This window comes from Cyprinodon variegatus, unplaced genomic scaffold (genome assembly GCF_000732505.1).
Source record: "Cyprinodon variegatus isolate N-32 unplaced genomic scaffold, C_variegatus-1.0 Scaffold291, whole genome shotgun sequence".
Lineage (NCBI taxonomy): Eukaryota > Metazoa > Chordata > Actinopteri > Cyprinodontiformes > Cyprinodontidae > Cyprinodon > Cyprinodon variegatus.
In genome coordinates, this window is record NW_015150744.1 from 322,905 (window position 1) to 340,238 (window position 17,334).

The window sequence follows — 17,334 nt, forward strand, 5'->3', positions numbered from 1 at the left end:
GTTTTCCAAGTTTGAAGATGTTTTGCTTCCCATCCAGGAAGCTTTTTCAATTCAAAATATCAGAATTTGCGTTGAGGTCGAGGTTTAATAGAGTGGACCACAAATCAAAGCCTTATTTTGGCTTAGAAAACATGCAAATTGAACCAGACAAATGGGTCCGCCCCTTAGGAATTGGCAGTTGTTTGGGATCTTTGTTAGCCTGCAATAGCTGATACCTGTCTATCCTGGACTTTGTTTCCAAGTTTGAAGACGTTTTGCTTCCCATCCCAGAAGCTTTTTCACTTCAAAATGTCAGGAATAGCATTGAGTTTGAGGCTTTATAGAGTTGACCAGAGACCAAACTTGAGCACATCATGATTTAAAAATTGTGTTTTTAAGTTGCATTTATAAAGCACATGCAATTGGTTGCTCTGCCCTAATTATAAAATAATTAAAAATTCAAAAAAGTTATTTTTTCACGATATAGGCCCTTTAGCATTAGTTTGAAACCAAAACTAAATATATCTTATGTTATTATATAGTTGTGAAGTTAAGTCAGACATTTAAGAGTTTAGTCAGCTTTTCCTGGCCGTTTAATTTGTTGTAATAAAAATTTAGATCACTATTTATTAAATCAATCAGTTCATTGTCTTTGCCTTAGCAACAATGTAGAGCAACAAATTAACGATATCAAGGCTTGGATATTATCAGCAGAGTGAATTAGCCACCCCCCCAAGCTATAGGGATGTGGGAGGGTTTTCTGTCCTGCATCAATTGAAGTTTTGTCAGTTACTTACCAATTTTTATTAATTATTATTACTTCCAGCTATGATACTTAATGCAGCTAGTTTAGAATAAGTAGCATCTTTGAGGAAATGCTTTTCTGTCTTGGTAAATTAAAAAGAGTCAAAGAAATAGTAACATGTTGTGTGTTGACGACAGCGTTGGTGCATCCGTTAAGAAGTGATGGTAACCCAGTCGTCCCACACTGCAAAAACAATCTAGAAATAAGTCAACATTTCTTAAATTAAGCATATTTACCCTTAATTTGAGTTGGTAAATAAGATGATTGGAATGAGAATGGAATGAGATTTTTTACTCTTAAAATAAGATAATTAGATAATATGCCCTTGATATGCACTTTTTTAAATGTAAATTGTTTCATTCTGTTGGCAAAGTATCTCCATTACCTCCTCAAATCAAAAACAAATGCATTTATTTTAAGAAAAAAATTACTTATCTAGATTTCTATTTTTTTCCATTGTAATATACCAACAGCAGTGTTTATTGTTTAGCTTTAATAGTCATCTGTTTCGATAGTGTGTTACTAAGCACATCCCTGTGATGAATGTACTCTGTACGGTTGGATAAGAAGTATTTCTCCACCTCTGATAAATGCATGGAAGCAAATAGTCTTATAATAATGTGCTCCTTCTTGTTTCTTTTTTTTAAGCAACACAATGTTTCTTTTAATGGTAGATAACAATAAAGATACCATGAAGTTCTGGGCTTATATATGGGCTTATATCCTACATCATCAGCATATTTCTATTTTAATTTTCTTTCCCTGATCTCAGTCATTTTAAGTTTTTTTTGGTGTGAGGCTTATGGAAAGTGCTGGAGATTTCAGAGGCTATTAAATATTGTGGTCAGTGTCTGCTGAGCTGAAATACGTTCTGCTGCATCAGGAGAGAAGATATAGAGAACCTGCAGCCATAACTTAGGTTTTGTACATTTCCATTACGGTGGTGTAGAGATTCTCTGTTCCTTCTGTAGAGAATCAGATGTCTCTGACCTAGAAGATTATCTAAATCAATTCACAACTGTTGAAGGCATAGATTACACAGAGACACATTTGTTTGGTTGGAGAAATAAAATCAGCAAAAAATAGGAGCAAAGACATTTTTTTTTTTTTTTTGAAAAAGTGAAAGAATGTTTGTCTGATAAGATGTGATCAAAGCTTTACCCAAAAAGGACTCCAAAGTGGAGAAGTGAGCCTGCTGACCATGGGCGGAACAGTTGCATTAATACATGCAAGTATAACATGTTATCCTACTTAGTTGTTCTCTGTGTTACATACTTTGCTATTTGGTTCATGGTGAGAATAAACACAACCCTCTTTGATTTCTGCTCTCTAAGGCTTTTCACATATTAAAGCCAAATCTTTAAAGCAACATTAAAAAAGACCCAAATCAAAGAAGGGCAGAGGCCAGAAGCAGTGGATGAAGATGCAGAGTCTTTGCGGGTAAAGGCCAGAACACACCAAATCCAATGTTCCAACCAAACTGATGGAAAATTGTGTTGGACGAGGTTGTGGCGTTTAGTGCACATTGAAAGTTAATGGAGATTATCACACCCAACACAATTTTAGCTCCAACAAAGATAGACTCCAGGTCTATTTCAGTCTGACTAACCAGCAATTTAGCGGCAATTTCATGGGTCTGACAGGAAGAGAGACGCGGTTACAAAGTAAAACTCATCCGCTTGGGGGGGAAAATACAAAATAAAATCATTTAATCGCACAGGGAAAGAGACATTTTTGGAGTTTCATAGAGCATACACAGCAAGTGGGACAGACTTGTGCAAAAACAATCAATTAAACATTAAAAAATAGAATACTTTACACACCATAGGAGTCCAGGAGCACAGAAAACGGATAAAGTAGTGATCCTTTTTGAGCCTTAGTAAAAAACAAAATTGAGGGGCAGACAGATCAGGTAAGTGAAGCTCATGACTCTATGGAAAAAAAGAAAAGATAAAAAATACTGACAAACTTCATAGATCTCTCTATGAGAATCAGCTCTCACTGCCCATTCCACAGCCTTTATTGCTGTTTTTTTCTTTTTCTTTAGTTCCCATTTTGTTCTTAATATAGGCCTATACAAATTCTCTATCTGTTCTGGTTTAAGACTTAATAAGTTGGGCTTTGCTTTAAAGCAGGCATCTCCACAGTCGGTCCTCCAGGGCCGCTGTCCTGCAGGTTTTAGAGATTTCTCAGCTTCAGCACAGCTTATTCTGATGATTGCAGTTCAGCAAAAGCCTCTATTAATGGAAATCAGCTATGCTGGAATAGGGAAACCTCTAAAACCTGCAGGACAGCGGTCCTCGAGGACAGACATTCTTTAAATCTTCACCGGTTCTTTTCTTATTTATTTTGATAACTTTATATAATCTGTCCAGGTCAAATGTGGGAAATTCTTCTAAATTGTGTGGCGCAGAGTCAGAAGTGAAAAAGAAAATCCCGCCCCACTGGACAGTCGGAGCCTCTATACACTGTTAGTGTGACATGGAAAAAAAAATTAATTCACAACTGGTGTGACCCATCAAGAGGAGAGTATAAACTGAATGTATCTGCAAGCTGAAACCAGTCAGGTATCGAGACAAGACACTTTGTTGACTGTATTGTGATAGGCAGTAGCCCAGGAAGTCAGAGCAGAGGTACCACCAGGCTGCATTGCAACACAATCCCAGCTCAGCAGTCTTCCTGTTTGTCATATCCACAAAGATAAACTGAACAAACTACTAAATCGGAAATAAAAAGCTCAGCAATGATTTGTTGCTAAAGACAGAAGCAGACGCATCTTTCCCTTCAGTAAGATCTGTGTTCCGTTATGTGTATTTGTACAATAGAGAATTCTGTAGCTAAAACTAAGTCATATTTTGGTTACTGGAATGTTTTTTTTCTTAGCAAACATCTCATGTTCAGGGTTGTAATTTGGCACCTAATGATCAGGCTAACTACCCTGAAGATGTCAGAGGGTAATTATGACAGCTCAGCCAGAGTTTGGCAGCTAAAACTTGAAATTTTGTTACTTTAAACAGAACCTGTCTCCTAGAACTGCACTGTGTTTGTTCGGTTCCATAACCAATAAACAGAGGTGCAATAAAAGCAAGAGAAAATATCTTGGAAGACCACTGAAAATATGTCCCCCTTACTTCTGAGATGGTGATGGCTCCCCTGTTGCTGACTGTGTGTGTTGATTTTAAAGGTTTGTCTTCTGCCTTGGCTGTAACTATACGCTGTTTACAGAAACAAAAATACATGTTATTATTATTCCCCACCGAGGTACTGGTAGTTATGCTGTGGACGGATCATTTCAGGTGGGAATTTCCACCCCCCCTCATCACTGGAGGTTTAGGGAGGCTATGACAATGAAAGTCTACAAGTAATACGTTTAAGGGTCATTATAGCGTGACTTTTATTCCTTTTCATTTGATCTCCATTGTTCAGATTATAGTGTACAACATCTCTCAAACCATGAACGAGGGTTTATATCTCTACTTACCACTGCCAACCTCAGTCTCTGAGTCTATATTACCCTCGTTTAATATGAAACATTTAAATTTAACTTAAGAGTACTTTCTGTAGCTATTAAACCGGTTCATCCCTTTCTTGGCCTGGTTTGTATTCTCTAAAACTAAAAAACAACAACAACAAAGAACTTCACACTATGGTTGATAAACTGAATGTTTCTGCTTTGCTTCTTTCACAGAATGGGATGGATTATGAATTGCTGGTGCGTCAGAACTCAGAGCTCCTGCGAGCCCTCGACGAGCTGGAGAAGACTTGCAACACTCTAAGGGAGGAGAATGGCCTGCTGGTAGGACTAAAAATAACTGAGTGTGTATATGTGGGTGTGTGTGTGTTCCCTTGATGAAAAGCTTTTTAGAAAGTAGGCCAGACCCACAAAATACTTAACAAAGAGAATTCTAACACCACTAGTTTCTATTTTACAGACCTTTATTCGGTTGTTTCATTTTATTCATGTTTTCATGCTTTTCTGTGTGACATTCGACTTTAAACTGACATAAATATCTATAGATATATACACTTTGTGATCAAGTTGTTTGTTTTGTGTGTTCTTAGAGAAAGAGCAGCGCCCCAGAGACTGAGGAGAAGGTCAGGCGGTTGAGGAGAAAGAACACCGAGCTGACTGTTCTTGCAAAGAGACTGGAAGAAAGAGCGAGGAAACTACAGGAGGCCAACCTCAAAGTGGTACACCGCCCTAATAATGCCTGACCTTTGTCTCAATGCCTGATCATCGGCTAAAAAGTAGCTAGCATAACATGATAAGTAGTTTTGTGTTAGTGTTGATCCTTTGGCAGGGAGCTTGAGGACTTTTCTCATAATTTTGCTGTTCCTAGAACAGTGCCATTCTGGATAAAGCTCTATGATGGCGTTCCTGGAATCTCTTTGAACAACTCCCTCGATTTAAATGTCACATTCTCAGAGTGCTCTGATGACTACAGGTGGTTGTTGGACAATCTACTCAAGTCTACCCTATTATGTTTTTGTTTTTTTGTCCAGACACCATTCTGGGAGAGAAAAGCAGCTCCGGGCCAACTCTTTATGAAATGCTTCACAAAATAATGGGATTTGATTGAAGATAGTCATATTTAATGATTTAGCTGCTTTGCAGATGTTTTTTTGTTTTTAAAATAACTCAGTTATAAAGTGGGAAGAAGCCCCTAATAATTTCCATTAGCTATTTTACATGTTTTTTAAGAAACTGAAATGGATCTTAGTGGAAACTCAGCTGGTACAATCAGAAAATGCCCTGGGAGCAGAGTTTATCTTTAGGGAATCCATTAGTTGTTTAAAGTTTTTGCATTGAGCCCCTGGTTAGATAAACGGGATTGCATTAGAGCATTCCTAGAATGCATTTCTAATACCTTTAAAAACCAAGTTTGTTTCCTTTTTGTATAGAAAACCTTATTTTATTTAAATTCTGTTTTTCCAATCTAGGTGAATCCTCCTTCGCTTATTAGACCTGGAGCCGTGGAGCAGTACAAAAGAGCTTTTGCCCGCCAACGAGCTCGTGACCTGGCCCAGCATGCGGATGCACTCCTATCTAAGGACAAAGAGATTGCTTCTCTGCAGCAGGAGTGCCGGCAGCTCGAGGCACGGCTGGGACCCGCCAAGGTGCAAATGTTTTAGTTTTCCCTCTAATTATTTGCTGTAGAATGAGCTTAAAGTTTAAAACCCTCTCCTCAGCTGTCATCTCCACCACAAGCTTGCCCTCTGCTGGTCAGTTTAGGTATTGCTCCATCTCAACTAAGCCTGTATTACAGAGGCTGCGTCACTGCTGATATCTGGATAGATGACAGTGCAGGAACAGGCTGTCTTTCTCACTGCCTGTCTGTAAATTAGAGCTGATTCTGCCTAATCTGAGCCCCTGCTGGGTGGAAAGCAGAATAGGTTTATTTGGGGAGCAGTTATAGTTCAATTGAAACAAGAGGTCTTTATTAAACAATTAAAACTTTCACATTTTGACAGAAACTGTTGATCTTAGCTTTCATATTAATAGGTGTTATGTGTTAAGCATTACATATAGGGGTTTTAAACTGAGTGTCTTTAATGTAGAAGCTACAACTTCTTTAGATATTTCAATTTATCTTAAAGATCTAAAAATATTGAAAGAATTGATTCCAAAACTGAAAGGTTCAGCCAGGCCAACAGTTCCTCCTAAGAACCCCCTTTCAGAGGCGTAGACCAGTATCGGGTATTGCAGGCGAACAAGGATCCCAAAATGACTCCCCATTCATAAGGGGTGGTTTCATAAGCTTTGTTTTGATCCACTCTACAAAGCCTCAAACTCGATGCTATTTCTGACATTTTGATTTGAAAAAGCTTCCAGGATGGGAAGCGAAATGACTCCAGTGGATTCTTTTTTACTTTTTTAGATAGGTTTAATAATGTTTTCCTGACCTCGTTTCACAGGATTCCCCTGTTCGGTCGCCTCAGTTGGAGTACGAGAAGCTCCTCAGAGAGTCTCAGAAGGAGGTGTTGCGGCTCCAGAGGCAGCTGTCCGTCACTTCCACCCAGCAGCGGGGCGGCTTCAGGCACGACGGTGACGGCACCGAGAAGAGTGAGGAAAACGCCAAAGAGTCGGGCCAGGGGAAGGTAAAGGATCACAATACTAAAGGCTGATTTATACTACTACGAAACCAGGTCGTCTGCGTAGTTGTCACAGTGAAAGCAGGCACGCCCCCGCCCCTTCCACAGACACTCTCCTGCACCTCTCCCAAATTGTAGGTGATTGCAGACAGTGCCGCAGACAGGAGGCCTCAGATTGGTCAAATCTATATCGGCTCTACACTATCTGTATCTTCTGTTTGGTACCTTACCAGCTTGTTTTGTTTGTATAACCGCAATTGTGGAAAACGACTTGTGAAGTTGGACCAGCTAGAAGAACGAGGTGAGCGAGAACGCTGGGACCATTTTTTCCCCTGGATCCCCGCTCTTTTTCTCCCTCATGCCCCTCCGTTGTCGGACAAACTTGTCCCCACTTCCTCACCGCCTCGACCGTATTGAGACCCACAGCTAGTTCAGGATTTGCCCCTTTTGTGTTGTGGCGTGGAATAAACATGGCGCAGCCACGCTTCAAAATTGAGCATAAATCAAAAATGTCTGCATCATACCTGCGACAAGCTCGCTGCGACACACTGCTGCAGGAGTATACACAGCGCTTACTGTAACTCCACACACTGACCCCCTGCTAACGACAGAGCTCTGTGTATTCAGTCTAACAGTAATGAGTGTTTTTCAGGGTTGATTAACAAACGCAGCAGTCTTGACCCTTACTTGCATAACCAGACGTTGCCCTGTTGCCTCTAAAACACAGAAGGGGTTAAAGTTGCTGTGGTGGTAAATGCAAAATGCAGCTCTCAGAGGTTTGCTCTGTTTACATTGGCACGGAGGCCGTTTGGCAGTATTATGTAATGGCTTGTCATTGGACTTGATACTAATCTGCTAGCAGCCATAATGAGGCGATTCCCCGTCTTTAACTTGGGCCTGATCAAAGCTACCAAAGTCATAACCTCTGATCCTCTCTGCGTGTGATGCTGATCTTCTCTGTACTCGCCGCTGCTACACAGCTGTATTGTCTGAGTTATCAGTCTTTACCCCTAAAACAGAAAAAAAAACATATTTAATTAATTTCTCTTGTAGCAATCCGCCTCCTGTCTGTAATTGGAAAAATGTTGCTATGTAAAGCATGAATATTGGTTCATATTTTCTGCTTCTAGCGTCCTTTTGAGGGATAGATCAAAAAGAGGCGGCCTGCGTTTGATAAAAATCATTTTACATAACATTAAAGGCACTCATTTGATTCACAGATAATGTTATTGCAAATTTCTCCTCCGCCTGTGAAGCTCAAGTGAGAATGCCGATTGTGGTAATCTCTCATCTGTGGGACGCACACATGCACTTCCAGAGCCACGCGCGCTCCCAGAAAGGGGCCATGTTGTGTGAACTCTAATCCCCTCCTAACAGAATGGTACAGTCCAGTAATCCGCTCTCTGTTGCTGTAGCAGCGGTGAGAGGGTTTTGGATGGTAGGTAAGACTGCAGCCACACTAGAGACTTTTCCATCTCGCCCTGCTCTGGATAACTAGCAGGCCAAAGGGGGGAAGCCTAGATGTTGCCACAGATCACACTAAAGGGGTAAGTTTTTCTCTGAAGCCAGATCTCTGTTTCTTCTGGTTCTGTTTGCTTAACTGTGTCCATTCGGTGTGAATGTGAAACTCAGCAGGGTTCAAATAGGAGAAAAACTAAATGGTGTCATCACAAATGAAGGTTTTGCAAAAGCAGTTTTAAGGTTGTTGGATTTGTTTTAGATTTTAGACTAATTTTCCCTTTTTTAAATTATTTCTACAAGTCAGTTTATAACTGGGTGACTTGCACCGCTCCAGATTTCTCTTTCAAATCTAAAATAATTTTCAGCAATCTGGGCAAAACATCCCCACTCACCTTGTTTATGATCGACTGCCGCTTTCTTACAAATCAGAAAGCATGAGGCCTAGTGAGGGCAGCCCGTCAGATGCAGGGTTTTGTAACCGGCATAGTTTGGATCCTCTTGGAAGCGGAATTTAGACGGAAGGAAAACCAGGGACGGCGCGGTTAAAGGCTTGATTGATGGACATCGATATTCTCTGCATTAAAAAAGAAAATCAACGGCCAGGCCAATCCATTAAGGTGCTTTTAAAAGAAGTGATCCAGTTACCCGTTTCAGTAGTCTGCAGGGATTACACCAATGTGCTTATGGCATCCAGGGCCTGCTGGATGGGAAGTGACCCTGCTTTAGTACGCCTGGGCTCAGGTTGTGCTAGATTCTCCAGGATCCACTGGCTGCATCAGTGGGATGTAGGAAGGACAAGTGATCTACGGCGCTACATCCTTTACCGTGCTTACAGGCTCCTGCTGTCGCCACTGAATTACAGTGAACCTTCATCTTGACTTTACTCTTCTTCATCAAATGATTCTCATTGATATGTGATGGAGATCTGAGTTCATTTCAAATATACTGCTATTAAATTGTTTGTTTAATATAATCCATTATTGACTCACCAGTCAGATAGTTAGAGATTAATATTAGCAAACTTTCCCTTTATCCATTTAGATTTTTGATCATTGCTGTTTATTTCAATTGATTTAATGGATCACAAATAAGAACTGCCACCATTTTCTTGTCAATAAACACATCAATCCACAGCATCTACTTTTTTAACTTTGATAAATGCTGGTGACATAAGCTGTTGTTCATAACTGAGAGTTGCTCTAAAAGTCAGGATTTGGCTTCAATGAAAACCTGAAAACCAAAAGAAAGCCGTCATCAGTTTAATCAAAAATCTTCTTCTGAGATCATCAACAGTTATTCAAAACTGTTGTCAAAGTGCGTTAGTCTATATCAGTGTTGTCCAAATATGTATATATAATTGTTTTTTTTATTAAAAAAGCAAAATATTTTCATTAGCAATTCTTTGCCTGTCCAGAAATACATTACGAATGCTTTACTTTTACCAAAACGATGTATGAATCAACAGGTTATTGTATTTTTGATGGAGTCTCCTAAGTGTGTAAATAAAGGAAGGTGTACAGTTTTTTTTCTGTTTTGTTGGTCTAGAAAATGTATTAAGTCTATTCCCAGCATCAAGGTTATTCTGCATTTTGGTCTATGCAAAATTTTATAAAATCACCAGATTTGTCTCTTTCTCTAACTGTTCAGTGGCCATTTAAAATCATTTCAGGGGCCCGATTCTGGAATCCTGTGGTCTATATCATCATTGATGTCTGCAGCTCCTAAATAACGGAGTGTTATATAAATTGCTATCTGGGTGTTTCATATTTGTAATAATTGTCTTAAACTTATTTAAGTTTCTCTTTAGCCTATTGCAAAAACAATATCCATTTAGCTTGAAAAGTATTTACAGGACCAGCTCAAAACTCCCGGGGTTCTTAGTAAATTTGGATTTTGTGGATCTGCATATCTGCCTATAATATATAAAGTAATTAACTGGTTTGTAGTTTATTTACAGTATAAAAGTCATTTAGTTTGTACTTTTTGGTCCCAACTGCAAAAGTAGTGTGGAAAAAAACAACCTTTAGTGTAAGAAAGACAGCAAAGAAATCAAAGAGGCTTTGATGAATAAAAATATTACATTTTTTCAGACAGAATGAAACTAAAAAACATTTTTTATCATGAAATTTTGTATTTTATATTATAATTATAAATGCAAAAAAAAAAAAAAAAAATATATATATATATATATATTTGAGGTGCCCCACAAAAACAGTTATACCAGTTAAAGCCCATTTTTATCACAGTTTACCAAATATGATATCTGTTGGAGCTTTTTCTGCCTCTCTGTCTGAAGAGAAACACAGACATGTTTCCACATATAGAAAATGAAAAAAAAAGACTCATTACGCTCAACCAGTTGTTAAGAAAAAAGTATTTTTCACAAATCAGGGAGCATTTTGATCCTTCTGCAAATTATATGTATAGAGTTCTGCTAATTATACATCATATTATGAATTTTAAAGAAAAGAGGAGAATTAATAAAGATCAAAAGGATATAGGACAATATTTGATTTCTATTAGTGTTGCGCCGATGCCATTTTTTGGCCCCGATACCGATACCCGATACCTGGCTGTGCAGTATCGGCCGATACCGATACTATAATAATGTTAAATAATTACCATCATGGCTTTGTCAAGCTGCTGCCTACCTTTGTGAAGCAGGAAAAAATCTAATACAAAGTGAATCCAGTAGAACTTTTTAATAAAACTGTGGCGGCTTAGTGGTTTAATAAAAAGTTCTACTGGATAATAAAAAATAAAAAGTTTTTATTGCCTACCTGGAATGGGTGACAATAGTTGAATAAACTTATGGCTCTCAAAATGGTATCTGTGCCCTATTTGTTGGTACTCACCGATACCGATACCACCATTTTAGGGCAGTATCGGGGCCCCGTCCGATACTGGTATCGGTTCAACACTAATTTCTACTGTAGAAAAGAAAAAAAACAACTAGGAGACACGTTTTGAATTTGTATAAGAGGCACCCTTAGACATTTAAAAGAGAAGTAGAATTGAATAGAGATCAGTAGTAGAGAGTAGAGCGAGAATTGAAGTAAAAAATCCAGATAGAAGACAAAGAATGGGATACCATGGAAAGATTCCTGGAGAGGGTTTAATAGTTAATGTAAATACATTTGTCGGAAACTAAAAGTTCATTAGACACCATACAGACGGTAGAGGGGAGTGGCGGCTTAGTGGTTAGGGCGTAGAGCTTGGAATCCAGAGGTTCTGAGTTTGAGCCCCACTCCCACAGACTGACACTCTGGCTCTCTGAGCAATACACTTAACCCACACTGTTACCCAGGCGCCCCACGATGGCAGCCCACTGCTCCCCAAGAGGATGGGTTAAATGCAGAGGAATATTTCTTCAATGAAGTTCAATATTAATAATAATTATTATTAGACACATTCTAAGATTATTCGCTTTATCTGAAAATACTGGAGAGATGTAAAGATGGAAACTTGGGAAAATTGTGGGAATGATGGTTCCTTTAACTCTGCAGTTTCCCCTATTGGGATCAAATCAGGGTTTCTTGCACATTTTATTACTAGTTGAAAAATAAGCAAATTACAGTAAATTAAAAAAAAAACAAAAAAAAAACATCAACAATAATATCTCTGCTTTCAGTCTCATCTCACCAAAGTAGCTTTCCTTCTTTCTTACACTAAGTTTTCCTTAGAACTGTTTCAAATCAGATGGTAACTCTCTCTCTCTCTCTATCTTAAAGCATATTTTCATTAACTGAGTCATTAACAATGAGTGGGAAAATAAATATATTGAGTAAATGGACTTTATTCTGATCTGAACATTAGGGTAACATTCACTTATTCACACGTTTATACACTGATATTCAGGTCGGTTTGAAACCTTAAAGGGGGTTGCTTTAAATGTTTACAGTTGTTTCTTACTACTAAATACAATATAGTTTTAAAAACTGAGGAAAGGAAAGGGAAGTCTGTACGTTACTTCTTACTAGTTCTTCTAGAAATTCTGAGCTGAGACTTAATTCAAATTTAAAATGTAAACATGTTTGGATTAGTAAAATAAATTAGAAACACCTAAACTATTTCTACTCCTCTCTTTCTGATCCAAGAGAATCTGAAGGATAATTTTTACTGAACTTTATTGAATGGTTTATTTTTGTATATTTTTACTGTTAATATTTATCCTTTCCCAGTCATTTCGTTTTATATTCATTGAAGTTAACTGATCTAAATTGCAGATATTTTAGTTAACAATATTCCCAGAATTTCACAAAATGTTTTAGTTTTCGTTGATTAAAGAACAAATAAAGACTTTTATTCTAGTAACAAAACTTAGGGGCAGTTTTTACTCTACTTCAAGCTTTTTATACTTCAGTGTGTCTATAAGTGAACATTTATCACAGAAGCTCTGATCAGATGCTCTCTGCTGGATCCCTATTTACGCTCAGCACAGTATAAATAAGAGCTTACATAACAGTCAGCTCTACGACGTTATTCACCTAAATCATTTTAGATTTACATCATCCGAACACCGATTCTATCTGCTCTGAAATTATCATCTCAGGGAAACAGTTGCTCTGTTGCAGAGAAGTTTAGCTGCAGGAAAAAAACAAGAGGATTACTGCATATCATTTATTTATAAACCGTGTCAGTTTGAAATGTCTAACATTCAAGTGGAGACATAGACCAGAGGGATAACATTGAGTGGAAATATTACAGTTTTACTTTATTATAACATTTATAACATCATCTAGTTTAATTAAAACTCATGTTTCTGTCTAATAGTAAAAACCCAATTATTTATACTTAGATAACTTTTATTGTAATTTTGTATACACAGAATGTATAAAAATGAAATTTTGTTTTGAACAGCTTTCAGACAGTGAATGAGCAGCAGCTTAGCAGTGAAATTAACATTTCCTTTTCATTGAGTGCAGCGGTGATCAAATGTAAACAGTGTGGGAGAGAAAAAAAAACACATTGTGCAAACACGCATTGATATGGACGTTCAGAGCATTTCAGTATTTCATTCAATAAAAATGGTGCAAATATGCAATATTATGGTTTGGTATTATCAGTGTGAGGCTTTAGACTTATGGCCTAACCCTAACACTGAAGCCAAGGACACCATAACAGAGGGAGGATTGGCAGATTGTCCTTACTTTTTGAAGCTGACCTCACTTTGCTGGTAAAATAAGCCCTTTTGTGTCAAAGTGGTCGTTTTTCACAAAGACTTGGTCCGTGCGGAAGATTCTGGAGATATCAGGCTGTACGTAAATATTTAAATAAAAAGTATAAAAACACTGCCCTTAGACATATTTTAAAAGCCTGTGTACAACTTAAATTTTAAAGCATGTTTCTTGGTCTTAGAACCCAAACAACGCAGCCTATAGGTGTATACAGTAGCTGTGGACTATACTTACCAAAGCTGGAAAAAATAAAATAAAATTATAAAAGCAGAGGATGCAGAAAATCAGATTTGGCTTCGAAGAAAACCTGAAACCCCTAAGAAAGCCCTCATCAGTCTAATCAAAAATCTTCTACTCCTGAGATCATTAAAGGTTTCTCAAAATTGTAGTCAAAGTGTTATACTTATAACAGCTGGAGAAAACACCATTTATAAAAGCTGATGAAACAGAAACTGCTCAGATAGTAGCTGATATTTATCACAGTAAAATCCTAACCTATACAGTTCATTTAGAGAAAGAAAATGTTTTTTTATGCACATTTGAAAAATGGAAAAGGTTTGCCATAGAATATATGCCAAAAGTAATATGATACAGCTGATCTAAAAACAATAAAATAAAAAGGACAGACAGATTAATTCATAATCAGGCTTCCCTTTCCTTTCCTATTGTATTTAGTGTTTTTTTTTAAACACATATATTTTATAAAAGTCCATTAATCTGTGCTGCCGTTGCTATAGTTCCAGTCTGGTTGTTACCCTTTTCTTTTTAACCTTTTTTATTGTGTTTAAACAAAACCCTGATGAACACAAAAAAACGTTGTACAACTAAATATATTTACGACTGTAAACACTTATGTTGTTTCCCAGAGTATATTAAAAACATATTAAATGTACCAAGACTTCCCAACAGCAAACAAAAGGACACAATTATAAAAAGAAATTATACGAACAAGATTAGATTAGATTAGATTATCTTTATTGATCTCACAGCAGAGAAATTCACTGGTGACATATTGGCATAGTAATTAAAGAAGGTGCAAACAAGGAGGAAAAGGAGCATTAGGAATAAAAAAATAAAATAAATAAAAAATACAAAGGAGTACCACAGAGATTTGAGGTGACATATGTACAAACAACGCGTTTTCAGTGAGGTAAAGGGAGATCTTTGGTAATCACTGAGTCTGTACATTATTTGGGCCTTTTTTTTGTTTTTGCTTTACGATTGGCTTGTTTTTATGGGCAGTAGGCTGACAGGAAAGGGGATGAGACATGCAGGAAAGGACCACAGGCCAGATTTGAACCTGGGTCAAGGACTGTAGCCTCTATACATGGGTGGTGTGCGCTAACCACTGCGCCACCAAAGCACTATCAAGTTTTTTTGCTATCTTAAACTGCTGCAAATATCTGTCAAGGTCTTCTCATACAGCTTCATCACAACAAGGTGCAGTTTGAGCAAAATGCATCGGTGGTGAAATAACCTTGAGCCTAAGGAAGTCTAGCTTCCCCATCTCTGTGTAGCCTTGCAGGTGTGTGACTGCTTGAGTGAATAAATAGGTGTAGGAAGTAGAATTAAGTGAAGTCTTTTTAAAAAGGTGGAAGAATGGATGTTAAATTCATTTTTAGACCATAATCTCACCCCTTCGATTCTAAAAAAGAAATGTATTCACAGGATTATGTGATCACAACAAACAGAAAAATCTCCCTAACATGCAGCACCATTCAAACACATTCAATCTGGTCACTCCACCGTTTCCGCTGCCACCGACGCAGAAGCTTGACAAGCGGATCTAATTCTATCTACTTTAACCTGTTTAATCAGTGTGTACGGTAAAAGGTGCTGCAAGCTTATTAGGAGTCGCGTGAGGATTGACTGGTGCAAGGATGTCTGACTAGTTTTAAAATGTGGGGAGCTCTGCTATGTTCATCTGTGATGTGACAGAACCTGTCATGAACTCAGGAAGATAAAAATAAGGAATGAAGCTGATCTTTCTATGTGGCTGCAGAGCCTCCAGCAGGCCTTTCATCTCTGCCTCCATCTGGCCTTTTATCCAAAAGATCAACCTAAGACAGCCTCGTCTAACTCAACAGATCGGCCAAAACTACTTATCAGGCCTTGATGCTGGAGAAGGAAGTCTGTATAAAACCATAGAAGAGTAAAGCAGGGCCTCTCTTTGGGCACGTGGACGGACATCTTAGATCCTGTTATTGGGTCATGGCCTTGGCTGCACTAGCACAGTTTTACTCAGAGAATTAGCAAGTTTGTTCTAAAATTAGATACTGATTCCCGATCCTTTGCCCAGTAGAAACATTTCCTCCACCTGTTCCTCAGGCTGCAAAACCATATAGGGGCTGTTTGTTGAATAAATGTGGAGAAAATCAGGAGGAGATATCTTCAGTGAAACATGCAAGTCATTACACTGAGGCTAATTAGTGAGGACAGACCTACCGCCAATGTGTTTCAGTCATGTTGGAGGATCAAGGGATTCCCCTGGATTATTCTTTGATTGTAGTTGGACCACTTGGAAGGAGGTTGAGCGCTAATCCCCTTCCTGCAGATTTAGGTTTCACTGTACAGTTTTGTTGCTACATTAATCAGGTATAAATGTTGTTTTCTTCTGCCCCTGTTAGGCTTTAGCAGAGACCCCACGTGTGGCGTTAGATGAAGCTCCATCCAGGTGTGAGAAGACTCCGGCAGAGGCGGAGGAGTCGTGGCTGCAAGTGACGCCCCCACCGGGCCTTAGCCCGACCTCCTCCCAGCAGGAGGAACCCACAGAGGAGCAACGACTACATTTTCTGGTATGAGCCTCTTTTATTTGCACATTGCAAATATGTTGTGACTGGCTGCTAACATGGCACATATTTTTATCGGTCAGGTTCCAATTTATTTCATTTACATCTAAAATTACAGTTTTAACTGCAGCTTGTACATAGTAAAGAAAAGATCTGCATGGGTTTGCTAAACAGTAGTGGTCTCAGAGGGTGATACTAGGTTTTTATAGTTGCTGATGGCTCCCAAACTGCAGTAAACAATGAAACAAGCTGCAAAAAACGTGCTGCAAGCAAGCACAGACGACAAATGCAAAAGGAAAATGCTCAAACAAAAAAGAAATGAGCTGCAAACAGATTAAAATATGCAGCAAACAGCAAAATGAGCTGCAAGCACAGCTATAATGCAAAGTCCAAAACACATTGTTCTGTGTTTGGTCCCTCTAGTGGTCTGGAGCACTTCTGGTTTTTTAAGATTGAGTTTGCAGCTGTTTTTACTATTCGCATAATTTTTTCTCTGATTGCAGCATTTTCTTTGCAATTAGTGCATTTTTTTTGTTTCCATTTGTTTTGTGTTCTACAGGTTTTTGCTTTTATTTTTAGTTATTGCAACATTTTTCTTTTGTTTGCAGCATTTTTCTGTTGCATTTGTTTTTTTTTGTTGAGTTTGTGAGTTTTGGACTTTGCATCATGTTTATGCAGCTCGGTTTGTTGTTTACTGCGCCTTGCTTTTTGTGCTTGTGTGTTTTGGACTTTGCATCACATGAATATGCAGTTTGTTTCGTCATTTACTGTGCATTTGCACCTGAAAAACCACCTTAGGTTTCTATTTCTATAGCCTGTTTTATTTATATATATATTAATATAATAAAAATACTTCAAAAGGCGTCTAAGAATACACAAATTTCCCATTAAAGGATCAGCAGGGATAGTGGAATAAAGGAGGTTTTTAATGTTTGTATTTGTTAAAGAATTTCTGCTCAATTAAGAAAAAGACCTCAGTGGGAAACATCAAAGGTTATGGTTACACCGTGATGTTGTAGAAACCGACATG

General features: G+C 38.1%; 1 protein-coding gene across 1 annotated transcript in view; it reads left to right on the forward strand.

The window, feature by feature from the left end:
* The window catches only part of bzrap1 (benzodiazepine receptor (peripheral) associated protein 1), a 97,924-nt gene that overhangs the window by 25,863 nt on the left and 54,727 nt on the right, over window positions 1–17,334 (forward strand). The window contains exons 3-7 of the mRNA XM_015383670.1: window positions 4,473–4,580; window positions 4,847–4,975; window positions 5,726–5,902; window positions 6,701–6,883; window positions 16,143–16,310. Of these exons, the coding sequence (XP_015239156.1) occupies window positions 4,473–4,580; window positions 4,847–4,975; window positions 5,726–5,902; window positions 6,701–6,883; window positions 16,143–16,310 (765 nt within the window). The remainder of the gene's footprint in view (window positions 1–4,472; window positions 4,581–4,846; window positions 4,976–5,725; window positions 5,903–6,700; window positions 6,884–16,142; window positions 16,311–17,334) is intronic.